Source organism: Malaclemys terrapin, chromosome 1 (assembly GCF_027887155.1).
Source record: "Malaclemys terrapin pileata isolate rMalTer1 chromosome 1, rMalTer1.hap1, whole genome shotgun sequence".
In the NCBI taxonomy this organism is placed as follows: Eukaryota; Metazoa; Chordata; order Testudines; family Emydidae; genus Malaclemys; species Malaclemys terrapin.
This window is the reverse complement of record NC_071505.1, coordinates 218,518,652-218,545,699: the sequence shown is the minus strand read 5'-3', so window position 1 is coordinate 218,545,699 and position 27,048 is coordinate 218,518,652. Positions and strand designations below refer to the sequence as shown.

General features: G+C 43.1%; 1 protein-coding gene across 1 annotated transcript in view; it reads right to left on the bottom strand.

Moving 5' to 3' along the window:
- Nucleotides 1-8,588: 8,588 nt before the first annotated feature.
- GEMIN8 (gem nuclear organelle associated protein 8) overlaps nt 8,589-27,048 on the bottom strand; it is a 42,429-nt gene continuing 23,969 nt past the window's right edge. Inside the window, exon 4 of the mRNA XM_054007454.1 lies at nt 8,589-10,474. Within this exon, the coding sequence (XP_053863429.1) occupies nt 10,218-10,474 (257 nt within the window). The 3' untranslated portion in view covers nt 8,589-10,217. The remainder of the gene's footprint in view (nt 10,475-27,048) is intronic.

Below are 27,048 nucleotides of genomic sequence, written 5' to 3'. Positions count from 1 at the left end.
CGTTCAGTAATTTTTCAAGCTCTGCAAAGAGCTATCACTAACATTTTATACATGTTGACAAAGAAACAGACATTTTCCAAAAATGATATCTTTAGTTAGTGACAAAAAATCCTGCTACCTTTTCATCCATTGCTCTTCACTGATAACAAAGGACAGTTTTTCAGTTAAACTACGTAAACCAAAAGTGAAAGTAATATTGGATCTGAAATGTTGAGAAATCAGGGCAAAATTGAGTTTTTTGCCATTTTGATTTTGAAAAGTGTTTGTTTTAGCATCTCACTCGAACATCCTAGAAAAGTTTTTCCAAGAATTTGATTGCATCTCTGACTCTTGAACTGATTCCCCAGGAGAATGCACTGTGTCATATTGTGTAATAGTACCATGGCATCTGTTCTGTGTCATCTTAAACTTTAAAAGCTTGGTAGGAAAACAGTTCATTATTGAAGGAAAAACTGTGTGCTCAATTACTGCTTTATTATTATTTTGAAGCTCTGTATTTCAACAATACTAAATTACCACGTACTCCTGTGGGATGGGATACCGTCTAGGATCAAATCCAGCTTGCTCTTCTACTTTCATGAGTGGTTTCATTAAGTAAGTGTAAGTAAAGCAAGCCAGATTAGACCCAGAATGGCAATTTGCACAACACAGTGCAATATTCTAGCTTAGGGTTACCATTCGTCCAGATTCCCCCGGACATGTCCGGCTTTTAGAGTTAAAAATAGCATCCGGGGGGAATTTGTAAATGTCTGGACTCCCCCCCCCCCCAAACATGCAGACCGCACGCGGCTAACAGGGCAGCCGGCCGGATGGTACCACTTACATGGGGCTCCAACGGCCAGAGAGAGCCCCCTCCTCCGCTTCCCCCTCCTCTCCCCTGCAGCTGAGAGCACTCCCTCCCTGCATTCGCAGATCACCAGCCGGCCGTTCGCACCGGCAGTCTGGAGCTCCTCCCCCTGCTCCTCCTCCCCGGCACGCTGGTCTGAGCAGCAGGGTAAGGGGGCCAGGGGGTCGGAGAGGGGGCAGGGAGGTTCTGGAGGGGGCAGTCAAGAGACAGGGAGCGGGGGGGGGTCGGGAGTTCAGGGGGGGCTTTCTGGGGGTGGGGATAAGGTTTTGGGCAGTCAGGGTACAGGTAGAGGGTAGGGTCTCAGGAGGGGGCAGTTAGGGGACAAAGAACAGGGAGGCTTAGGTAGCAGGTGGAGTCCTGGGGGGCAGTTAGGGGCAGGGGTCCCAGGAGGGGGCAGTCAGGGGACAAAGAGCGGGGGGAGGGTTGGGGATTCTGGGGGGGCAGGAAGTGGGAGGGAGTGGAAGGGGCAGGGGCGGGGCTAGGCAAGATGGGGGCGGGGCTATGGTGGGGCTCCTCCTGTCCTCTTTTTTGCTTGCTGAAATATGGTAACCCTATTCTAGCTTTACGAACTGCTATCAATGCGGATTGTGAAAAAGTTTTAACAATGGTTATTCTGGGGAAACAGATCTCATTTTGCGAGATTTGAATAATACAAACTACACAGGCAGCCTAAAAAAGCAATAGGAGGGCACAGAGTATAGTAACGCAGTTCTAGCACTCTCTTTCTAAACAGAATTTAACTGGTTTTGACAAGGAAACTAGAGAACATTTTTTAGAGCACGTCCTTTGTAGTGAAACACATTAGCAAAAGGCAAACCATTAATCCTTCCAAGTGCTCTGCAATGACACTTCTGTAGTCAAGAGATGCCTGTTTATGCTGCAGTAACAGAAGTGCATGCATCACATTAGAGAACAAATGAAGAGAGTATTTATGCCATTTATTTTGTCAGTAATTATCTGCATTTGCTTCGCCGTTGTGGGAGATCAGTATTGGACTAAGAGTTCTCCGTTACAATGCAGCTGTTCCTCTGTCTTGTTCCTGCAATGAATTCATAATCCAGTGTTTATGATATCACATTCTGTTGCCATGGAACTTAATGTCACAAATCCAGCACCATTCTTTTCAGTGCAAGATCAAATCTGAAGAGGAGCTGTGCAAGAAAGCATGCTTCAAAATTCTAAAGTCTGACAGCAAGCAAAAGGGATAAGGGCTAATGTGAAAAACACAGGGAAGTTCCCAGGAGACAGATATATATATAATTGGTTGTTGTAGACGAATGATAATGGGACATTGTAGAAAAGCTGGCAATGCTATTGTCCATAGTGATCCTATTCTGTGGATCTACAACGGAATTGGGAAGCACACAATAGGGAACAATATTGTATTGGTCCCAGAGACTGAATAAGATGAATTAATAGGACTTTCTAGTCTCCACTGTATACGGTTCCATGACCTTCTGCCTCCAGAGCTGCTGTTAACAAAAGTTACATTCATTAATACATACACAGAAAATAAACAGATTTTTAAATATTTAATTGTAATGTTTTCCCTAATGTGATAATCATTTAAATCCCCTACTATTCTCCTAATTCACTTTGGCCCCTGATTCTGCAGTCATGTAGTGTTGCCTCATTTGTGAGTAGGTCCAGTGGGACCAGCTCCATTGTCACATTATCAGGGTGTTTATGACCCAGTGTTGTGATGTCATTTCTGCTTATTGCAACATAACATGATAACACCTTGGCTCAGCGTCATCACTGTGATACGAAAATATCATCACAACATGAGACTACCAGGATGGGAGGCTACATTCAATAACTCCTCAGTCCTAGTTAACCACATTGCAATGAATGTACATTCAACAGAATGCAACTTTATCAGTGATACATACTGTACAAGAAGAGTTATAGAACAAACATAGTCAAGAACAAACATACATAGATTTCCTACTGGGTATAGTGCTACCATTTTCTTGGTTACTGCAATGATCTTCTACTATTCACAGGTACTGACACAAATTTACTTTATTTCAAAAGCTTTTCATTTGCAGTAAGTACCTGATGCAAATCAGACTTCTTTTGTTCACCTTTAGAAAAATACATTACCATTTATATTTTCACTATCATGGTCACATTTGCCGAACACTGGAACCCTGTTTAGGAGAGAAGCAGATTTGGTACAGGGAACTGATAACTGGAACAACGAACTAAGAAAATATGGCTTTAAAATGAATAAAGAAAATACTGAGGTCATGTGGGTGACATGTACAGAACCAAGACACATGAATATCAGCATCAAGAGCCAGTACCTACCTCAGGTTTCTGAATTTAAGAACCTTGGAGGCTGCTTAGCGGCAAATGGAAAAACTGACAGAACTGCAAGGAAGGCTGCTGAGTGTGAGGGAAGCCTGGTGCACGATGAGTGATTTGTGATAAATGGATGCTGAACTACTTCAGGGACAACTATACAAAACCTTGGTAAGACCAGCTCTTCTGTATGGATCAGAGACGTGGGTAACCAAAGAGAGGTGCTTGAGAAGACCTGAAGCCATTGAAATGAGATGTTTAATGGCAGTGAGAAGGATGACTTTACTGGATCTCAGGCGGAATGATGTCATCAGGAGTGAGACCAAGGTCTGTGGCATCAGAGAGAGGCTGCAGGAGAGAAGGCTGAGATGAGTATGGGCATATACGAATGATGGATGAAGGGAATCGCATTAGGGAGACATTTGAGACTAGAGTTAGCGGACAAAGAACAAGGGGATGGCCAAGAAAACAATGGATAAACTGTATATTGGAGGATGGAATGAAAATGGAGTGGCAAGCCTGGAAAAGACTGATCTGGCAACCTGAACCCAGCTAGCTGGGAAAAGGAGAAGATGATGATTATTTATATTTCCACCACAAGAGTATTTCCATCCTCTGCCACACATGGAAGGGACAGTACATCATAATCAATACATCATAACTAAGACAAGAAATACCAAGGTGTGTCTGCTATAGAATAAAAATTGCATTAGGACTTTAGTAATTCTATCAACCCTTGTAAGTAAAAGGAGGGAGAGTACAGTAGAACCTCAGAGTTACAAACTAACCAGTCTACCACACACCTCCTTTAGAACTGGAAGTATGCAATCAGGCAGCAGCAGAAACAATCACCAAAATAAATAAATAAATACATAGAGTACAGTACTGTGTTAAACGTAAACTACTAAAAAAAATAAAGGGAAAGTTTAAAAAAAAAGATTTGACAAAGTAAGGAAACTGTTTCAGTGCTTGTTTAATTTCAATTAAGATAGTTAAAAGCAGCATTTTTCTTCTGCATAGTAATGTTTCAAAGCTGTATTAAGTCAGTGTTCAGTTGTAAACTTTTGAAAGAAAATCCATAATGTTTTGTTCAGAGTTACGAACAAGCTCCATTCCCGAGGCATTTGTAACTCTGAGGTTCTCCTGCATTCACAATACTGCTGACAAGTATATGCAAAACAACTAACCCAATGTATTAATATTTAAAAATATATAATCATGCAGAATTTATTCAATTATACAGTATAAATATAGACTATATATGACATTTCTGTGAAGGGAATTTTGAGAAAGTAGAGATTAATAAAACACTGGGCATGGACTGCTTTTCACTGTGTGTTTGTACAATGGTGCTCTGATCGCAACTGGGGCTTCTAAGGATTGTACTACAGTACAAATAAAACACAGTATAAACATTTACAATATTCTTATCACCCCAGTGTTTATGTGCCCATCAACATTATTCCTCAGAGCTCAACAAAATTTTTTAAAAGTAATTAAAATTGTCACCAGAAATCCTCTGACTTCCACAGAAGTGCACCTGGTTATATTAAGAACAAATCTGGCCCATTATGGTCAGAGTGATATGCTTCTCAACTGCAAAAAAAGAAAGCTCCTGAGAGTGCTGTTAAAAAATTGAGGATTGTGTAAAATGTCCGTGGAAAGGAATGTGAGTGGTTTACTTTTCTCACATGAAGCAGCAAAAATCAGGTAAACAATGAGTATCAAGTAAGAAGGAACTTTGTAAGAAGAATGTGCCCTCAAGATAAGACTATGAATCAGGGACCATGTTGCTCTCCAAAGTGCAGTCTAATGGAAACCTCAGGTGAAATCTTGGCCTCACTGAAGTCAATGGCAAACTACATTGACCTTACTGGTTCATTCCTGATTCAAGATTTCATTCCTGATCTTTAGTGTAACAGAAATAAAAGATACAAGATTAAAATAAAAATTAAAAACCCAGAACCAACATTCTCACTTCTGCTTGGAAAAGGGGAGATATATGGTTGCTAAACTATTTCTCTCGAGAAGAGCTTATTTCTTTGGGGAAGATACAAACCAGGAGGATGGGGGTAGCATTTTAAAAAAATTATTTTGGATCTGCAGAAGATTTTTCGGCAACAAGTCTCAATGTAGTTCAGGAAATCAGATACGACACCAGATAGGAAATGACTAATAGGGGAAAATTAGCCATTATTGGGCTGAATAGTATTTTCCATCAAACATGTGGGGTGCTTAACATTTCACCTAGTGTTCAGTTACTTTCTTTAAACAAATGGATTCAGAAGTGTTGTAAGAATACTCAGCTGCAATGCAATATGATCCTTTCATATCGACAGAATGTGTAGTTAACTAAGATGGACTCTAGAGAATTGTGGCTGTTACATCACTATGTTGGGTAACATTTTCCCAAACAGCCTTGGACTTTCAGAGGAACAGAAAGAAAAATAAGTTTCTGATCTCAGAGATCATATTTCACACAATGGGCAGTAACCACTTGCCAATTTATTCAGGCAAAAATGTTTAATCTAGGTGCCTAAAGTTATGCCTCTAAGTCCATGTTTAAGAACCTAAATAAAAGCAGTTCCATTTCCAGAGAATGCTGAGCAGTGAGTTACAACTTTGATGGAACGTGGGAGTGCTCAGCACTTCTGAAAATCAGGCCACTAATTTAGGTGTCCACCTATAGGCACCCACATTTGACCAATGTAGCTTTAGTTTTTAAGACTGAACTGAATCTTTTAGCAAAGGGAACAAAACAAGATACAAACACCAGAAACTGATGCCTTATAGGCCATATCTGTGCATGTCTTTCACAGAGGTTATGATAGGATTTTGTTGTAACTTGCTCAGGAATGGTATATACTAAAAATGCCTTCTGAGTGAGTCATCTGAATACGGTCTATAGAATCTGTAGCCAATCACCATGCAAGAGATTTCTGGACCTTCACCACATGGAGAGAAAAAACACAAAAGAGGGAGTGCATCAGTACAAATGAACAAGCTATAAAGGTAAAAATGTATCATGCCAATTAGAACAGCCACTAATAAGCCCACACACATACAGGCAGCAGCAACCGTGAGAAGATGAAACATAATCAGCTGCTTTATGGAGAAATACTTTCACAAGGACAAACAGATCTTTGACAATGTTTCCATTGTGTGACCACAAACCGGTTATTTTTGGGTATCAGATGTGGAGGTCATCACTTTGTATGTTAAACTTATATTGTGTCCAGTCATGATCATTTTTAATGCATTTATAAATAAAAAGTCTTTTACCATTCCCCCCGCCCCCCAATCTTCAAAGCATTTTTCAAACATTAACAAATCAATCTTTAGAACATCTTTATGTTGTTTTGCATTGTTCCCATTTTACTGATGGGAAAGCTGAATTACTGAGATTAAGACCAAAATTTTCCATGAGGTCCATTTTCCTTACAACCCAGGGCATGAGGTTGCCACCTGTTCGGTTTCCACCCAGGCAGTCTGGGTTTCAGCTTGTGTGTTCAGGTGCCATTTGACAAGCCCTGATGTCCGTTGTTTTCGATCTGTGGAAAAGGTTGCAATCCTAAGTGGAAGGAAGGAGGCAGGGCAGCAACAGCAGCTGCCGCCTCCAGGGCCAGACTCCTTGTGTGGCTCGTGGCTCCGAGCAGCCCGCAAGTGGCGGGCAAAGCGGCCTCAGCTATACTGGTACAGACCCTGCAAGTGATGGAGGGGAGGGGGCTTGGGAACAGGCAGAGCAGGGGCAGGGCTTTGGGGGAACAGGCAGGGCAAGGAGTGGGGCGTGAGGGGTCCAGTTACCAGCCATTAGAACGGTGGCACCCTAGACGTGATTCTTCCTTGTAGAGTCAAATTTACACTTGTGAAAAGTGAATGCAAATAGGGTGTCAAATGCTACCACCAGTGAAAGAAGAATTCTGACTTGGTGGTATTTTACTCCCACTTTGCACAGGTGCAAATGACTGCACAAGGTGTAAGGCAGGGGAGAATCAGGTCTACAAGGTTCCATTTGTGCTCCTCAACTCAAGAGGCTAAAGTGACAGAACATGGTATTATTTGAGAAATATTACGAAGGCATGTAATTAAGGACTGCAGTGTAATACATAAGTGCAAGGGGTCAGAATTAGTGTTGCCCATGTAATCTCAACATTTGTATTTTCTCACATCTGAGTCCTTAACTGTGAAGCTTCCACAATCTGGTTTTTGGAATGTCCCAGATTCTTTTACAAACAAAAAAGATGGAACAACAAGAATTATTGTAATAAAAGACTTCAAAACTCCACTGAATTGCCTGTGTGTGGAGTTAGTTGGCTAAACATGATGCAACAGCCTGTCCCATGAAAGCTGGGAGATTTGTAGGAGGGAGCCTCTTTCTTGCACACCTCGTAAGTCTGCAGATGAGAGTTCCCCTCCTCCTTGGGGGGGAGGGATAGCTCAGTGGTTTGAGCATTGGCCTGCTAAACCCAGGGTTGTGAGTTCAATCCTTGAGGGGGCCACTTGGGAATCTGGGGCAAAATCAGTACTTGGTCCTGCTAGTGAAGGCAGGGGGCTGGACTCGATGACCTTTCAAGGTCCCTTCCAGTTCTAGGAGATGGGATATCTCCATTATTTTATTTTATTTTTTTTTATTTAAACCCGAGATGCATCACTCCTGCAGGGCATCATGTGTGGAGCTCCCTCCTGCAAAACCAATGAGGAGTCAGATCAACCCCTCCCATAAAAACCTGAGAGAGAAATTAAGGGTGATGAAATCTTCTCCCCAATTTCCCCACATTATTTCATCTGGAGATGGGGGGGAACAGAGAAGAAGGTAGGATTGGTCCCCCTTGGAACAGGTCATGAAACCTGCCTTTAAACTCCACAGATCCACTGTAACTTCACTTTAACTGTCCCCGGGCAGCCTACCCTCTCACTCCCAGGCATTTCAGATCTATTTCCCCTGGGACTACTTCTACTGTACAGAAGATCCCTTTAACAGAGGGGGCTCCACAAAAAGATATACATCCCAAGAGTGTATTCCCTGGCAAGCTCTTCAGGAGCAGAGAAGTGTGAGGGGGTGTACCTTCCACCCCAGCCCCAAAATAGCCGCTGATGTTGCCAGGGCAGCAGAGTCCCCCATTCATATGGGAAGAGAGAGATCTGTACATGATCTGGAAGGGAAGATGCCCTTCCCTCAAAGAGCACAGCAGCCTTCCTCACTCACTTTGCACCTTACCAGATAGGCCGTGAGTGGGCCAACGGTTCCGGTGAAACCCTCATCTGCACCCATATGCGCTTTTCACAACATAACTAAGTTAAAGCTGCACCAGGGCAAGGTGCAGCCTTCCCTAACAAACAGAGAGACCAAGAGAAGGTTTATCACCCCTGGGCATTGAATAAAGCGTTATATAGCTGGGGCAGGATGTAAAAACAAATAATTTTTATCACAGAGTTTTTATGAGAAGATAAAAGTTTATTCTGTCAACCAAGAGAGATCCTAACAAAAACACTATTCCTGACATTTCGTAGTCGATCGCTAACATACATACCATGACAAAATTAAAGTACACCAAAGGCAGGATTACATTTCACAACCCCAACTTATTTTTTTCCCTGTGTACAAGCTTGTTAGTTCAATTACATCAGTAATGAGTCCTGGGGTCTGGAAGCTTTTAATTTTAAGGAGTTCAATCTTACCGCTTCATGTTATGTTCAGTTAGAATAAAAAAAGAAGTACTTTTGATGCTGTAACACCAAGTGATAAGAACAAGGACATTCAAAGTTAAATCTGAAATTTGCTCTAGTCTACCAGTATATAGCAAAGGGCAGAGAGATTAATGTGGTTTATTATATGCCACACATGCTATAACAGCTAGACCGTATAGGCAAGTACAGGACATAGCTAGAGCAAATTAAACGGTTGGAACTTCAGCCTCAGCCTTCAATACCGCAAAAACGGGTCACCCATGTTTATGACAGTTAAGTCACTAACACGTTTCTTTGGAACCACTTATAATGTAGCATGGAAATACTGCATATTACACAGAGAGGCCATTTAATCATCATTTTCTTTACACAACTCTTTCTACAGAAAAATGTCTGAAGTCTGTATTACTTTGACTGGGTGAAAACTTGTTTTGGTGAAAACTAAGTATACAATAGTGACACATAGCTGCTTTTCAGAAGGATTTTCATGATTACATATCCAGAGTACTCACGTTTCAACATTAAGGGCTCAATTCTGCCTCCTTTATTCATAGTGAGTATTGCTTACTCAGTGAGTTCACAAATCAATGGAATTATTAGTTGAGTAAGACACTACTCAGTGTGAGTGAACGGTGACAGAACTGGAACCTAATCCTCTCTGTTGGTTTAATTTTTTTTTTTTATGTATCAAATCAATTAGACATTTTTGCTACCATGCCAAACAGTTGTATAATAAAAATGGCCAAAATTTCTTTTTTAATGTTTTCATATAAGTTTGCTTCTGGATTGAAATTCTGCCTGCCAAGTTTCAGATTGGAATAAAAAATTCCTGCCTTATTATAAAGCTTTCAAAGAGCATTCAAATGGCTAAGCTACAGTAATTTAGTATTTTGTACCTTGGCCAATTGACTGCAGGATCCCCAAATCAAGGATGAGGGTTCAGAATTCACAACACTTCAAGCTGTACTGTGTTAAAATGGATCTCAAGGCTACTACATTAAAAATAATAAATAAGTGGATCATTTGTAGAGATTTTTGTGTTGCTGAACAGTCTTCCCAGCTCACTAAGTGCAAACAAATGCTACTGCATTTCCTGCACGCATGGTCCAGGCAGACCAACATTAAATTAGTGAAATATATATTTTAAAAGAAGTAAAATTTCACTACAGTACAAATCAATAATTTAGCACTTCCCTGTGGAGATGCTATAGGTTCTGAAAACTCTGGTAGACAGATTAAAAAGAAGAGGGGGAGTGTGTTTGGCAGGAGGGGAAAGGAGAACAAGTGACGACCCCGATTCATTCATTGAGTTATGTAGCCTGATTGGGCACCCACAGCTGCAGCGCTGGACTGCTAGTACAGAAGATGATACAGCTCACAGTTTCAGGGGGATAACAGGCCAGTACTTGGGCTGCTTTTTATCACAGTTCCTATCAAAGGCAAGTTGCATGGCAGTCTCCATGGCTTGGATTTTGGCCGCACCCACACCATAGAGTTTCTTCATTTCAGCCATACGTCTCTCCCCGGGTCTTTCTGCAGGGGGTTGTACCGAACGTCGTGTTGTTAGGTGCAGGTCGTGATCAGCTTCGACATACATATCCTGGTGCTCGGCTTCAAGCTGCTGCTGCTTCCCTAGGCAAAAAAGAACCTCAGGAGACTTAATATTTGATTAGGGTACCACCCAGTCATGCTTTAGCTCTGCTGAAATCTCATCAGTTTGTTATTTTGTAAGCGAATACAGAGTCAAATGCATGCGGGGCCCATGGTTAGACCTGAAGCACACAGTCACTCAAAGTGTGGCTTATTGTTATATTCCCAAAGCAAATTTCACGTTACAATACATGCTGCGTGATGTAAGAACACCACCGAATCGCATAACTAAAAATTAAAAAGAGAACAAAGTAGTCTGACTTGAATCTTGAAGTTGTTGAGAATCTTGCATTTATAAAAAACAAAACTGAATCGGCTTTGTCTCATCTCTCCCTTACACATTCACCGTCCCGTCAAGGTGGAAGACCCAACTCTGGAAGTAATTACTTTGCAGCTATGATGAGATGATACACAAAACAGCGTAACTTTAGTTGAATCATAGCCAATTGTATCCAGTTACATTTTCTACATGAAAAGAAGGAACAAGCCAGTATGTCATGCAAGTGCCAGCCATCAAATGTATTGCGGGAAATACAGCTGTCAGTGCCATGTTTACACTCTTGCACCAAGTTCATTCTTTACTTGAGTTTTACAAGCACACACAGACAATATTCTCATTATTTTCTGTTTTAAAAACCCAGCAGCATATCAAAGTATTAAAGTAAAGTTACAGTAATTCAGACAGGTAAAACAGTTCTATTTGTCCTTGGAAATAAATTAAAACTCATCTGGAAGTAATATCTGGATGATTCCCCATCCCCAGCTCAGCTCCATGCAGTCAACTATAGGCTAATTGAAAAACCATCACTCCGGCAAGAAGATTAATTAAGTTGTTAAAACAACAGGTCCAACATTGTGGGACAACTCCTAGAAGATATACTCTGCTAGGTGCTGAACATTTCCAACAACCATTGCAAACAGCAGCAGACAGGGGCGCTGGAACAATTTGTATAGTGGGGGTGCCGAGAGCCATTGAACCAAACTGTAAACCCTGTATATAATGGAAACCACTTCAAGCCAGGGGTGCTGCAGTACCCCCAGCATCACTAGTTCCAACACCTATGATGAGAGATGAGTACTCAACATCTTCCACAACAGGGGTCCTAGTTAATAACTTATTTTGGTTTACTTATTATGGGAAGAAAAGACAAGAAATGTGTTTTTGTTCTGGTACACCTCTACCCCGATATAACGCGGTCGTGGGGAGCCAAAAATCCTTACCGCGTTATAGGTGAAACGCCATTATATCGGGGTAGGGGCGGCAGGGCTCCAGTGGTGATTTAAAGAGCCTGGGGCTCCGGCTGCTGCGGGGAGCCCCGCTGCCGCAGCCCCGGGGTAGGGGTAGCAGGGCTCCGGTGGTGATTTAAAGGGCCCAGGGCTCCCTGTAGCAGCCGGAGCCCTGGACCCTTTAAAGCGCTGCCGGAGCCCCGCTGCTACTGCGCTATATGCGAACCCGTGTTATATCGGGTCGTGTTATAGCGGGGTAGAGGTGTATTTAAAACAACAAAAGTGCTTACAGGTCAAAATGTATTAAACACACACAAGACTCAGTCTGTGGAGTTATAGAGAATGCATTTTTATCAACACTAACCCTGAGATTTATTTCTAATGAAACAGAACATCTGCAAACCCCAAACCAAAGTTAAAGTATCTTGATATATCTGTCTTGGAACATCTGCAGTTTATTTTTATGCTGGAAAGTAGTGTGTAGAGCAGCCAACTGACAGTCTGTCAGCCTCACTAAACACATCATTCCTCATACACAGAAAATAGATATTTTAAACAGTATAATATGAAACTTCAACTCTGGCGTCTGTTTCTTTGCTGGAGAGACAGAAAGCTTTGCCTTGCCATTTTAAAGGTTACTTTATTTGTCCATATTTCTGTGGCAGAAGTAGAGGGGGAGTTTGCGGGACTATGAGCACACACCCGTTCTATCTAGATGCTCCCCTTACTATTATTTTGTTTTAAAAGGCATGTCTCCAAAGGGAAGAACATTCTTCTGCCAATACCCCTGAGGAAACACATAGATGAGGGTCCATATGGAAACGTATAAGGCAGGGGTCAGCAACCTTCGGCACGCAGCCCATCAGGATAGCGGGCAGCAAGACATTTTGTTTATGTTGTGTCAAGTATCAGGAGGTAGCCGTGTTAGTCTGTATCCACAAAAACAACAAGGAGTCCGGTGGCAGATTTATTTGGGCAAAAGCTTTCGTGGGTAAAAAACCTCACTTCTTCAGAAAGCTTCTGCCTAAATAAATCTGTTAGTCTTTAAGGTGCCACGGACTCCTGGTTGTTTTTGTTTACACTGACTGTCCACAGGCTGCAGATCACGCCGCTTCCAGCAACTTCCATTGGCCGGGAATGGCTAACAGCGGCCACTGGGAGCTGCGGGGGGTCATGCCTCCGGACGGTCAACATAAACAAAATGTCTTGCAGCCACCAGCAGATTACCCTGATGGGCTGCGTGTCGAAGGTTGCCGACCCCTGCTATAAGGAATAATCTTTGATCCTAATCCCAAAATAAATCAGTGCACTGCTACAGTATATGTTTTATTTTGTATTTATAAATGTATTTCCCTTGATTTTTGAACCTAGGTTTACCAACCTATTTATCATCCCATAGCTCTGGTGAAGAGATTCCCAAAATCACTACATCATATAGTCTCAGATATTTAAAGCCCAGAGCTAATGCTGTTTAATACTCTGCAGAAGGAGGTCGGACTCAGAGGGCATGCAAAGGGACACACAGCTTTTCACTTCTACGACACTTGTTCAACTTCAGCCCAAGCCACTAGTGCTAAAAGGTATTACTAGCAGAGGTGTTTTGGGGCTTATGTGAAGTGTGTTTGTGGTCTGAAACCAGTTATTTGTGGTCACAAAAGCTACCATCATAATGGGCACTAATTACTACAGTTGTTGGAAATCTTGGGAAAAAGGCCAAGGAAGGAATGGATATATAAACTGAAGCATCTATAGCAGTAGTCTCTCCAGCAGAGTGGGGAAGTTTGACTTGCATTGCTCAGACTGCACTTGCTCTGTGGAAAAATGGCAGACTTTGGTCTCAATGAGTATCCATCTGGCTCTTTTTACAGGCACAAAAATAAAAAGAACCTGTGCAAGAAATGTGCAATTATCCTTGGATCAAAAGATTTGAAAATAAATAACTAGCAATGTACTGAATTTAAGAAAATGTTATAAACTTCCAACTGTTATAATGTATATAGGTCAAAGCAAAGAATCCAGCGCTCATCTGAAGCAAACACCAAAGTTAATCTATACATAAACTAGCAGGACTCACTAGGAAAGTTATCCTCAACCTAGAGTACTAGAATCCCCTTGCACTCTCAAATCAGAGCCTCATGGCAAAGGAACTGGAGCAAGGAATACCTTTGAAAAAATTATTTACATAATTCTGAGTGGACCCTCTTTCCACTCCCCATAGACTAAAATAAATATATCAAAGCTTCCTTTTAAAGCATTCAATTACTGGCAAGATTTTACTTTCTAATACAATTGTGGAACAATATTTTGCAAACGTTATAAGCCAGGCAGGCAACCACCTGTGGTGTCATCTGGTTACGCTATAAAGAATAAACACTGCTGACATTTTTATAATTGCAGTTTCCTGGAATTCCCCCTCCCCCACCCCTAAAGTTACTTTTGTCTTAAAACCCATCTCTAGAATCAATATATCACTACTGAATACATTTCTGCTGTGAGATGATCCTCATTTGGAAAAAAAACAAACAAACCTGTCAGACCATTTTCCAGACATAGTGAAGAGGAGATTCCTTTCCAACTTCCAGAGTCCCAAATACACTTATTTAACTCACTTTCATCTGTATTGGGACACTGCCAAGGTTTTCAGGCCTTCATTAATGTTCCACTAAAGCTTGATTTTGATTAGGAACACAGAGTGGAAAAATAATAATAAAAAACCCCTATAATGATAAGTCACCCTGGTAATCAGGTGCCAAAGCAATCCCTTTTTGCCTACACTGCCCGCTATAAATAATCATCTTTAATTTGGTAATGCATTAGATGAGACAAAATCTGCACAAATAAAGACAACTGCAATTCTACTGACTGTCACTGACAGGATCAGAATAAGCTGCTGTTAGTTCAATAAGGATTAAGCCCTCCCCCAGCCTGCAACTGTGGCTCCATGTGGACACAACAACCCTCCATGTGCTGGCCCTCCTCAAGACTTAAGCAATTTTCCCCAGAGGCCCTTAGTAGCCCAGATGACTCTATTTATTCTCATTTTAAAAGAACAAATACTTTCTGTAATTTTGATCCATTTTGCCCCTCATTATTTGTAATATCTTCTAAGAACCCTGAAGACTAATCACAGAAGTTTACACTTTTTCCTCTTTTTAAAAAAAATATACATTTTTATTTGGAGAAAGATCTGTAAGCAGAGACTTGTATCTACTGAGCCTATGCAAAATGACAACTCTTCTTATAAAGACTTCTCCATAACTCTTTGGGTGGAAATGTTTTGCACTCTGCCATGTTTCTGGGTTGTGGCCCATTCAAATGATATTCTGGCAACAGACCACGGTCCTGCTCTTCAGAAGTGGCAAACGGCTCTTCCTTTACTGTCTTCCAGTTTCCATCTTAGATAACAGATTAGAGGACGGATAGCTCAGTGGTTTGAGCATTGGCCTGCTAAACCCAGGGTTGTGAGTTCAATCCTTGAGGGGGCCATTTAGGGATCTGGGGCAAAATCAGTACTTGGTCCTGCTAGTGAAGGCAGGGGGCTGGACTCCATGACCTTTCAAGGTCCCTTCCAGGTCTAGGAGATGGGATATCTCCATTAATTTATTTTTTTTATTTCTTTACAAAAACATTTCACTTTCCTCAGTGTTTTTCTTTTGTGATGTCTGACCAGTATTCCTGTTCAGTGTATTTGTCTGTTTATTACAAAGATAAATAATAGTCTCATTTCTGAGCTTCCCGATCCACTTCTAAATATAACCTGGACATGAGCCGCATGTCACAAATCTATCTGAAGAATTTAGGCATTCACCTTTTCCACTGAGGTTTTTAGTTCCTAGTTCTGTCTCTGAAGGCTGTGTTAGAAGCAGTCCTCTGGTGTGCTAATCTTCTACCCATATGCTGCTCCTCAGTTTGAGAGGCTGATTCTTCCACAGGTTTTGCTAGGGAGCTGTAAAACTACAGCAATGTTCCATGTGAACTTTCCTGAGCTGGCAGAAACAGGCTATTTTATCATAAAAAATATTAATCACTAACACCAGCTAAACCTTTGGGTACAATTAATAAATACATTTGTATAAAAACCACAAAACAAACTTTAAAAACTGAGGGTTCTGTAACTGGGATCTCCAAGGTATTTAGCTTTAGCTCTTTAGAAATCCCAAGGAGCTTAGGAGTTCCACACAAGGCTGAAGCCCTCTAGCTCTGCTCCTGCAACAATGCAGAGCTTTGCAGAATGGCACATCAGTCAGTGGGAGCCTGGGTGATGCAACCAATTTTTGGGTAAACCCAAATTCAAACAAATTGGGATTATGCAAAAATACAGTCTTATTTACGGGATATGGTTTCTTTGACACAGGTGAGCACAAAACAACGAAAAGTCCTGCACACATGTACTAAATGAGAAAATATGATGCAGCGTGAGCAAGCTAGTTCTAGCTGTGAATTACCTTAGGTAGGCAGCATCCATGCTTAAAATTGCCATTAAATTTAGGGTTACCATATTTCCACAATCAAAAAAGAGGACACTGGGGGGGTGGGGGGGGAGCCCTGCTCTAGCCCCACCCCGCCCCCATCCACTCCCTCCCACTTCCCACCCCCTGACTGCCCCCCTCAGAACCCCCAACCCCCACCGCTCCTTGTCCCCTGACTGCTCCCTCCTGGGACCCCACCCCCTATCTAAGCTTCCCTACTTCTTGTCCCCTGACTGCCCCCTCCTGAGAACCCCCCACCCTAATTGCCCCCCTATGACCCTACCTGTCCCCTGACTGCCCCGACCCTTATCCACACCCCCACCCCATATTCACACCCCCGCCCCCAGACAGACCCCTGGGACTTCCATGCCCTATCCAACTGCTCCCCGCCCCCTGACAGGACCCCCAGAACCTGACCCATCCAACCCTCTCTGCTACCTGCCTGCCTCGACCCCTCTCCACATCCCTGCCCCACTGACAGCCCCCCCAGAACTCCCCCCATCCAACCCCCCCTCCCTGTCCCCTGACCAGGGCCGGCTTTAGCAAGAGCCCAGGAATCGGGCTGCGCTCCGGCCGGGGTCACGGGGCTTGGGGCCGGGCTGGAGGTGCTCGGCTGGGGCCAGGCCGGCACGCTCGGCCGCCCCGGGTCCCGAGCCGGGCCGGAGCCGCTGGGGTCGGAGCCGGGGGTGCTCGGCCTGAACCGGGGCCGGTGCCCCTGGGGCCAGGACTGGATCCGCTGGGGCCAGGGCCGGGCCGGCGCACTTGGCCGGAATCGGGGCCGGTGCCCAAGCCGAGCCAGGCCGGAGACGCTGGGGCCGGCCGGGGCTAGAGCCGCTTGGCCAGGGCCGGACTGGGCTGCGCCGCGTCTCCCCGGAGCCCTCCTCCTCGCGTCCCCCCCACCCCAGCTTACCTGCTGCTGCCCACCTGCCCCTGCTTGTTTTCAGACTTCCTGCGAACATCTGATTTGTGGGAAGCAGGGGAGGGGAGGAGCAGGGGGGCGGAGCGTTCAGGGGAGGGGAGGAGGAGTGGACAGCTGCGGGGCTGGGCGGCGTGCTAAGGCTGCAGGGGATGGGGGGAGCTGGGAAAGGGTTTTGGCTGCTGAGCGGTGCTTGGCCCCCGCTTTTCGCTCTATAAATAGCCGACCGGGGGGAAATCCCGGACATTTTTAGATTTTTAGAAATCCCCCCCGGATGGCTATTTAAAGAACGAAAAGCCGGACATGTCTGGGGAAATCCGGACGTATGGTAGCCCTAATTAAATTCAAACTGGCTTCTGCTTGCAGAATGACAATATTAGGGCTACAACTGAAAACTTAATGAACCCTTCCGCCACTGAAACATGATCTCCGAAGGAGATCACATCACTCCTCAAACAGAAGGATTAGGACTTGTCTACACAGGGAAATTGACTGGCATAGCTATAGCAGAGTAACTATGATGCTATAGCTCTGCTGGTATAACTCCCATGTGTGGACACTGTTCTGGAATAAAAATTACTTTATTCTCGGAATAATTCCCCATGTAGGCAAGCGCTCAGTCACTGCCATGGCAGCCAACCACAAACTGGAACTAACAAAAAGATTATAAATCCAGGCACCTTCATGCAGAATAGTTCTAAGTCACCTTCATCCCTACTAGCCATCAGAATAAATATCCAACATTTTACCATGAGCTCGACTTAAATCTATGAACAACACAACTCTTAAGAAAAAACAGTTTCACTGTGGATTTCAACACAAGAAATAGGAGCAGATGTATTTCATTGTCAGTCTTGCTGTCATCTGAAATCTCACTGGAGAAACAAGTAGGAAAGAGTCCAAAGAGTGCACTCCTCAGAACGGACATGGTTGTAATAGGCAATCTGTTCCAGCAGACACAAAACAGATTTCCCGAATCAAATGTATTCAATTCAGCTCATTTCCTTTTGTTATAACAGACACTTTCTCAGCTTTTCTAGAGCTTTAGGAGAGGGAAACTGACAATTGTAGAAATAAGATGAAATCGCTACCAAGACACTGAGTGAATGTAAATTTAAAAATTTAAATATATAATAGTTAGAAACAAGGAACTGAAGTCAGAACTCTTGGGTTCCATTTCCAGAGTAGTTATAATGTTGGCAAGTTACTTATCCGCTCTGTGCCTCCGTCTATTGATCTATAAAATTAGTAGAATGTTTTCCTACTTCACAGGGAATTTTGGAATGATTAATGGTTACAAATTATTTTGAAATCTTTGGATTAAATGACTTGTTGAAGTGCAGAGTAAGAGGAGATTAAAAAAATGATTTTCTCTTTTTACAAATACCATTAGCAAGTAAGGACTCAGTTCTGATTTCACATACCTGCCCAAGGATCCAAGATCACAAATGACTCAAGATTTATTGTTTAGATTGTTATCAAACATTCACACTAGCAACACTTTTCATTTCTGCTGTCCAGGATCCGCAACTAAACTGCCGGTCAGCTGGTTTATGTTTCCCCCTATTACCTTCCAGAGTTAACCCTTCTTAAAGAATCTCATTACTCCCAACTATCACATGAACTCAAACAAGCATTACTACATATGGAAATCATCTTGGCTGGCAGTACTTTGAGTGAAAGTCTGGTCTAGAAATTACAGACAGCTCTGACAGAATCCATGATCATATCTCTCTGCCACACATGGACCAGTCCACACTGCATACATAATGGACTAAAGCATCCACAGTCACTGAGGCATAGCACATTTTACAATGTTAAGTGACCAGAACCAGGTCACATTATGCTGTACTATTCACCCAGTAAGACACACACGCTATTGGAAGGGATAGCCAGAGTCTGTACGCTTCAGTCACGTGACAGAATTACAAAGGCAATGGGCTACTGGCCATTACTTTGAAATTAGCGCAGGATCAGGCTCTGGCAGCTGCTTCTAGTAAGGATCAAGTCTACAGCAATACGATTAGATTCAGACCAGCTGATTGTGCACTCCTTCCCCTCCCCCAAAAACAATTCCAATCTGTCGCTGATGGCAACAATGCTGACAACAGACAAAGACACCAGTGCTACGGTAAACAGAGAGATTACTTAAATCTATATATAAACTATACCTACATATATGCCCACACAACTTTACACACAACAGGAGAGAGAATGTACTTTATTATACGCTCCATTACAAAAACAACTTGTATCAGCCTCCTCAAGAAATTCAGAATGCCCAAATCCAAAGGTGTTTTATTTTTAAATCTGTTTTGCCATTGTCAAAGATCACCATCTATGTTCTGAGTAGAGTTGTGAATAGAGATTAAGTAGGTATGCTATGAAATAAATGTTTCATACCTGTACAGAACACCACAGACAACTGAATAGTACTGAAATGTGAATTGTGAGTATAATCCAAAACAGTATTTTGCCTGCATTACTTTCTAAAAATTTAATTCTCACAATAGCATATTAAATTGTTGAGCTATATTTCCCAACTGCAGCTAGTTTTATTGTATGTTATATGAATGCAAATAAAATAATAAACAACGGGGAAATGGTTACTCTTTGCTTCAGCAAAAACTCTCTTTTTCAAGTGTTTTTGGATAACATTTTGTAGCGGTCATGTTAACTTTTTTTTTTTAAAGAAACATTGAGGAACTATGCACTGACCTTTCAGTTAACTAGCAGTGATCCAAGAAACTGTTACTGCAGACACACAGAATAAAATAAATTACACTGGTCAGGATTAAGCTGGCCTCAGCAAGTTAAAAAAACAAACAAACAAACAACCCCCAAAAGTCCAAACCTCTAAGCAACCAGGGCAAGTTTCCTAACCTGGCTTGTCCGTCATTTCATAAGGAGCCTCTTGAGAGAGGGGTCCATCACACTTTCCAGAGTGGCTCAGTTGATCAGAACTTTGGTAGCAAGGGATTTGGGATTTTCCCTCAGACTTTCTTCTCAATGTTCTTCCTATTTCCCTCTGCTGTTATATTATGCTAGCCGACCACCCAGCAACTTCACTTGTAATTGGTCAACAAGTTTGGCACTCTAAGCTACTATAAAACTGCAGGAGAAACCTCCTGCATGCCAGGAAGCAAAAGTCCAGACCAGAGCATAAACTAAAACATGGTCTCCTAGTTCTGATACTGTCTTTCACCTACCAGGGCATCTTAGTAAATGAAACTAAGATTTACAATGTCTACTAAACGAAGGCCACTTCCCGCCCTCGTAATTCTGTACTGAAAGCAAAATTATCAGCTCACTCAATCCATGTGTATCTCAACTGAGCAATGAGAGGGCAGAGAAGCAGCATATTCTTTGATGAAGAGGCAGGGTGACAAGATTGAGCACCATGCAGTCGAGAGCCCTTGGAGAGGAGGAAAAATTATTGAAGACACCTTACGGAATCTTTCATTAAAAAAAAAAGAAAAGCTGAACTATTCCAGTCTCCACCCCCATGTCCCCATATCAAATTCCAGCAATGCTCCTCTGGTACAGACTGGGGCTGACAGATGTATAAAATCAAAATGGATACCTTCCTGGCATACTTACTATAAATAGATCATGAATCAAAGGTATCAATACTGAGAAAAAAACCAACTGATAAGAATCGAGAAAATTTATGGACTCCAGATGTGACTGGAGCTGCCTCCATCATCATCTGCTCTGATACCAGGCAATCAATCATTCAGAACCTGCTTCTGGACCCAAAGCCTAACTACTGCCTGTTTAAAAAGGGCAGCTGCCATCCTGCCCAGTGTTAAATTATTAACAATTCCTGCCAAGTGTGAGCTCAGTACCGAGCTCAGTACCACCCTGAACTGACTTCAAAGGGGCTACTCACATGATCACATTTAGGCATGTTTTGAAGTGCTTTGGTGCACTGGGGCTTTTACCAACCAAGAAGCACAACAGTCCACCCCATAAGTGGACAGACTCGGCTCTGTGAGAAATTCATCTTAGCGAGAAAGTCCACAAAGGATGAGAAGGCACTTAACACCTACTGCCCTGACACTGTCTCCCCCTATGTGCTCTGGTTATAACAAATTTTCCTTCTTCGCAGTAAAAAAAAGTCCTTCACAATGAAACCCCCCACTGAACAGTTCCACAGGTGTAGACTTCACCGATGCGGTGGTAAGAGAAGAAAATGATTTCTTAACTCTACTGCACCACAGCTCTGGCATAGGAATGTGAAAACAATCACAACTGATGAGGCTTCGAGCAAATCTACTACCATTGATGCTCTAATCTCCTCCACATCTCTGTCTCCAGCTGCTGAAAAGAAAGGCAATCTGCAAGGACTATGCAGTGGGAAAGTGTATCAGAAAGTTGGTGTATTGATACTTGGGGACAACAGTGTTAAAATCAGGGTCCCAAACACACTTTGAGGACCTAAATTCTGTAGTTGACTCTCCTGATTTCACTGTCAAAGTAGTGCTGAATTTTCTGGTGCTGTGACATTTCTGCAGTAGCTCCAAGTGAAATCAAAACAAGGAGGTTTTTACTGAATTAAATATGAGCAATCACAGAATCAGAAGAGTGCTCCCTGTGTTATTTACTCTAATATTAATTTCAATACAAATCTCAGTTTAAAATTTATTTTTCATTTTACACTTCTGCCATATTTTCAACGTGTTGCAGAATTTTATATTGACAACAAATACTTTCAAAAATCAGGGGAGACTTTGGCAGTGGCGCAAGGGATTTTTGGCACTCAGGAGGCAAATGAGAATTGTGGAACTGGGGAGGGGATGCACCAATCTATTTTCGGTACTTTATATAGCCCCCATCTCTGTAGTATTTGAATACCTCCAATCACTAATGTACGTATATCTTCAGAACAACCCTATGAAGCAGGGGAGTGCTATTATCTCCATTTTGCAGGCACAGAAAGACTAAGGCTGTGGCTACATGAGAGAGCTTGCAGTTTCGCAGCTGCACTGATGCACACACACCACCGTAAGCTCTCTAGTGTAGCTGCTCTAAGCCAATGGGGGAGAGCTCTCCCGGCAGCTTACTTACCCCAGTCCCTGCGAGTGGCAGTAGCTATGTCGGTAAGAGAACTCACTAGGTCAGCAGGAGAGCACTGTCCACACTGACGCTTAAGTTGGCATAAGTTATGCCACTCAGGGGGGTGGCTGTAGTGTAGCCATCGCCTAAGTGACTTTCCCAAAGTCACCTTGGATGTGTGTAGCAGAGCACAGAATTGAACCCAGTCTTTCAAATCTGAGGCGAGCAGCACCCTAACCATCAGACCATCATTACTCTCTGCCTTTCTCTTTCACCTTCTCTTTCGAACAGATTAGTAGGTGACAATTTTGGAAGGGGATGGAGGCAGAAGCCCTTGACCTCTCAGCTCCATTTCCCCGGACTACCTCTAACAACAATGCATAAGAGCTTTGTTATCTGGATTGGGATGCTTTGCTAACATGTTCAGAGAAATAATGAAAGATGCTGAAGTTTACATGGCCATTATTAAGTTTGGGCATTAAGACACATTGAAGTGAATGGGAGCAGTTCACATCTCTCAGAGCTAGGCATCTGGAAGGGTTTCTTTGAACCATAAGGACTAGAAAATTAATCTTTTAAAAATGAAACTTTAGATATTGTGCAGCCATATTCTGGGGCAGGAGGCCAAGGAATTGCAGAAACTATGGACTCCGCTTTATTTATCCCAATATTTTATACTACAACACTTAAAAATTCTTATAGAAATAGCTACTGTAATAGTTCCCTCCCCCATCCACAAGGGGTTATAGTAAAAAATTATTTTAATAGCTTATTAGAATGTGTTCATTGTTTCCAGGTCCCTGCTTCCACTTCCCAGTAGGAGACAGTGGCTGGGGCTCTGCTGAGGTACATTCCTGCAGGACTCATTGGGGCAAGAACAAGGAACTGACCATCAGAATTCCAGCCAAAGTGCACTGATTTTGGAGACCAAAAATGCCAGACATTTCTCCTGCAAAAGGAGCCTAGCAAGGGTATCCAACCACAGCAGGTTACGGGGCAGGCAGCAAACACACAGTCTGGGGAGAGGAGCACAAAGAGAGCTGAATAGGCATTCAAGGCAATGTGGAGGCTACTTCTGAAGAGCCACCAGAGGAGCAGGAGACACTGCTTTCCTCTAGAGCTGCTCTCGTCAGCAGGGTCTCACCAGTTCTTTCCCCAGCAGCTGCAGCTGCTCTCCCAGGCTCCCCTGGAGGGGAAAAGCATGTAAAGGAGAGTACAGGAGCCAGTAAGAGCAGCTGCAGATGCCAGCAGAATAAGCAAATAAGCAGGACTAACTTCAGAAAACTGCTAGTGTTACAGAGTCCAGCGCCAGGAGTAGCTCTAGAGGAAAACAGAATCCTAGGCTCCCCACTGGGCTATTCAGATACAATCCCCTAGTACTCCACAGCCCCACACAGAGCACTCCCTCCCTCCTCCAGCTGGAAGTACCCACAATTTGTCACTCTCCCCATTCCTGGGAAGTGTTTTTCACATCCCCAGGCTCTTGGGGTTTGGCAAGACTACGAGGGATTTCTCGTCCCATAGGCAGTCTCTAGACATGGGACTGTATCCCTCAGTTTTCTGGCACAGGTCTGATGAGCCCAAATACAGAGCAACGCCCTCAACCCCCTAACTCCTAGAAGGAAGCAGAGGCAGGAGCCGGCATGCAATTCTATCTAAAACTGAGTTATTAAAATAAACAATTCAAAAAAGAGTAAGGAGTAGCTAATGCATCAAAATTGTCAGAGTGGGTTTGTATATTAGAGCAACTTGCTAAGCCCTCCCCAGAGTGGTATGCTAGCTGAGTACCACAGTTCCTCATAGCATTCTGGTTGTGCATCCGTCGACAATTGAGAGGAGTCCAGGGAGACAGGCCTATGTTGTAGAGTGAAGTGAGACTGACCCTGGCAGCGAGCTGAAAGAGGCAATGAACTGTAGATGGAAAACTGAGACACAGAAAGATTAAGGCCAACATTTTCAAACACAGGTTCCTAAAGTTAGACACCCATCTCCATAGTAAAGCACTGACAGATTGTCAGATATGCTGAGCATCCTCAATTTCTACTGGACTCAATAGGAACTGCAGATGCTCAGCACCTCAGCAATAGATTAAGTGTCTCAGCCAAGGCTGCCCAGCAACCCTAAGGCAGAGAAAGGAATAGAGATCACATCTCCTAACTGTCTTTTAACCACCAAACCACACTTCCTAGGTGTTAGCCACTGAAGAGCCAACAAGTGATGGTGAAGCTCAGGTTGTATTTGAAACCCAGGGATGAAAGCCCAGTTCCATTATTAATATCCTAAACCTTCCAGTGCCTCCTTTAAATTAGCTATTATTCTTATAGCAGCAACAGCTAAACAGTGCAATCTTCAAGGTTTGCAGGCTGTGTTGCATCATTGTGAAATTCACATCCCCATGTACAAAAGCAATATATTTTTATATGCTTAAACTGTCTCTGAAGAATACAAGACAGAAGGGATTTTCCAAAGGATAATTGCATGCTCTTTTTTTTTTTTTTTTTTAATTTACCATCTAGTCTTCAAGGATCATCTGTGTTCCCAGATACTCTTAGAACTAAAGACGAACTGTCCTTTGTGAAATTACAGATACGAGGGCATGTCCACCCATCTGCCTCTACCACCCCTCAAATGAACCTAAGTCTAGATTCTGGAAGTGCACAATTATAGCTATATTTCAAGACAAAAGTACATGTTGGGGAGGTGAAAATTCTGCCACTGCCTCCCTGCACCGGGAAGGGAATTCTTCTGTTGTCTGCCTCCCCATGCAGTGTCCTGAATGCTGTACCAAAGAATTTCATCTGCAAAGGAGAGGCAGGTGAAGATTCTGCTGCTACAGGAAACATCATCATAGTCGAATTCCTAGAGCCTATGGAGAGGCTCCATTACAACAGGGCTGCTGCTGGGAAACGTAGTGCCTCAAGACTGGGCTATAGCAATGAAGGACAGCTTCTTCCCCACCTCTCCATGCAGCTCATGAAGGGCTGTGAATACTAGAGTCATTTCCTTGGCCTTAAGGAGACAGTCCAATCTCAGAGGTACTATCTCCAACAGAAGAATCTGCAGTGATTCAAGTACTGGGAAGAGAACGCTGACAGATTCAAGTGGCAGCCGTGCTGGCAGAGCCACTGAAGTCAAGAGGACATGTATGAAGGGAGTGCATGTGGGGTGATGATTCTGCCACCAGTCACCCTGTTTTGGCACTGTGGGCAGTGGGGGAGAAGAGGAAAAGATACTGGCAACCAAAACCAAGAAACTGCTATGACCTCTGGTGGGAAAGAGTGCAGCTGAAGAATGGGGAGGGAAAATTACTGTACTTTGGGGAAAAATAGTGGTGGCAAACAAACCTATCTTAGTGATCTGTTTGATACTTAGTCCTGCCATCAGTGCAGGGGACTGGACTAGAAGACCTCTTGGGGTCCCTTCCAGGCTTGCGATTCTATTTGGAAGATTATATGGTTCCAAGGAAACACACACACTTACCGGTTTAAATTAAAAAAAAAAATATAAACTTAATGATATTTCCATAAGTTAAAAATAGCATACTGAAAAATTCCCAATTTAATCCACCAATCTTTACAAAATAGCCAAAGGCAGCAATCTTTACTGAGATCAAAGAAACAAACTGCTTTTTTCAAGATGAAGGGGAGGGGGAAGAGAGTATGAATTTGCAAACCACTGAAGTTTCAAACTCTCATATGTAACAAACATCTAATTTGATCACTGCAAAACTTTTTCTTTAAAAGCTTCCTCTGGCTGGAAACCATGTCTGAAACATTGTATTTGGACTAGTTTTGGTAAATTGGAGGGAGGGTGTGTATATGTAGCCATTCAAAATTGGGGCTCTAATGGAAAAAGCTAGGAATAGCATTAACAATGCACAGACTGCGATGCCTCAATAATTAACTGGCATGACTGTAAGTTCCTCTGCTTTTCTTTCTTTTTAAATACAGGAAACTACCCCATTGCCATTTTATTATTGTGGTACAGTAGTCTGTGCATTGTTAATTCTATAATTAGCCTTGCATTATAGCACTATGCCATTTTCCCTTTTATTAAAAAATAAATAAATAAAAATGCAAAGAGAAAAATGGTCTGTAAGAAAAATCCAAAAGGTGAGTAATGTTTTAAAGACTAGGTTAAAAAGTGTGAAATGGAAAATATGTGCAACTAGAAAATCTGCTGAATTGCAAGTCCTGACAAACTGCTTTTATGTTATTTTAATTCTTAAAACATGTTCTTTGAAAACCTAAAAAGGCCAGTGTAATGTATTTTGTCCTTTACATCCAGCATTCTTGAAAAATTTGGTATTAGTACACTACATATCTGACATGTGCAATAACCCGGAAAAATGACTTCATGTTTTTCTCTCAGTAGCCTGAGGAAAGACATGCAACCACAAAACGTCACCTGCAGGTTAGATTAATGCAGTGGTCTCCAATCTTTTTACGCCCAAGATCACTTTTTGAATTTAAGAGCAACCCAGGATCTACCCCGCCCCTTCCCCAAGGCCCTGCCCCTTGCCCAAAGCCCCACCCTGCTCACTCCACCCCCCCCCCCGTCACTCCCTCTCCCCCACCTTCACTCACTTTCACCCGGCTGGGGTAGGGGGTTGGGATTCGGGACGGGGTGCGGGCTCTGGGCTGGGGCCGAGGGGTTCGCAGTGTGGGAGGGGGCTCTAGGCTGAGCCTGGGGCAGAGTGTTGGGGTGCAGGAGGGGTGAGGGGTGCAAGCTCTGGGAGTTTGGATGTAGGAGGGTGCTGGCTCCGGGAGGGGGGGGTCTGGGCTGGGGCAGGGGTGCAAGAGCAGATATGGGTTGCTGGCTCTGGGAGGGAGGTCAGGGCTGGGGCTTGGGGTGCAGGAGGGGGTATGGGGTGCTGGCTCCAGGAA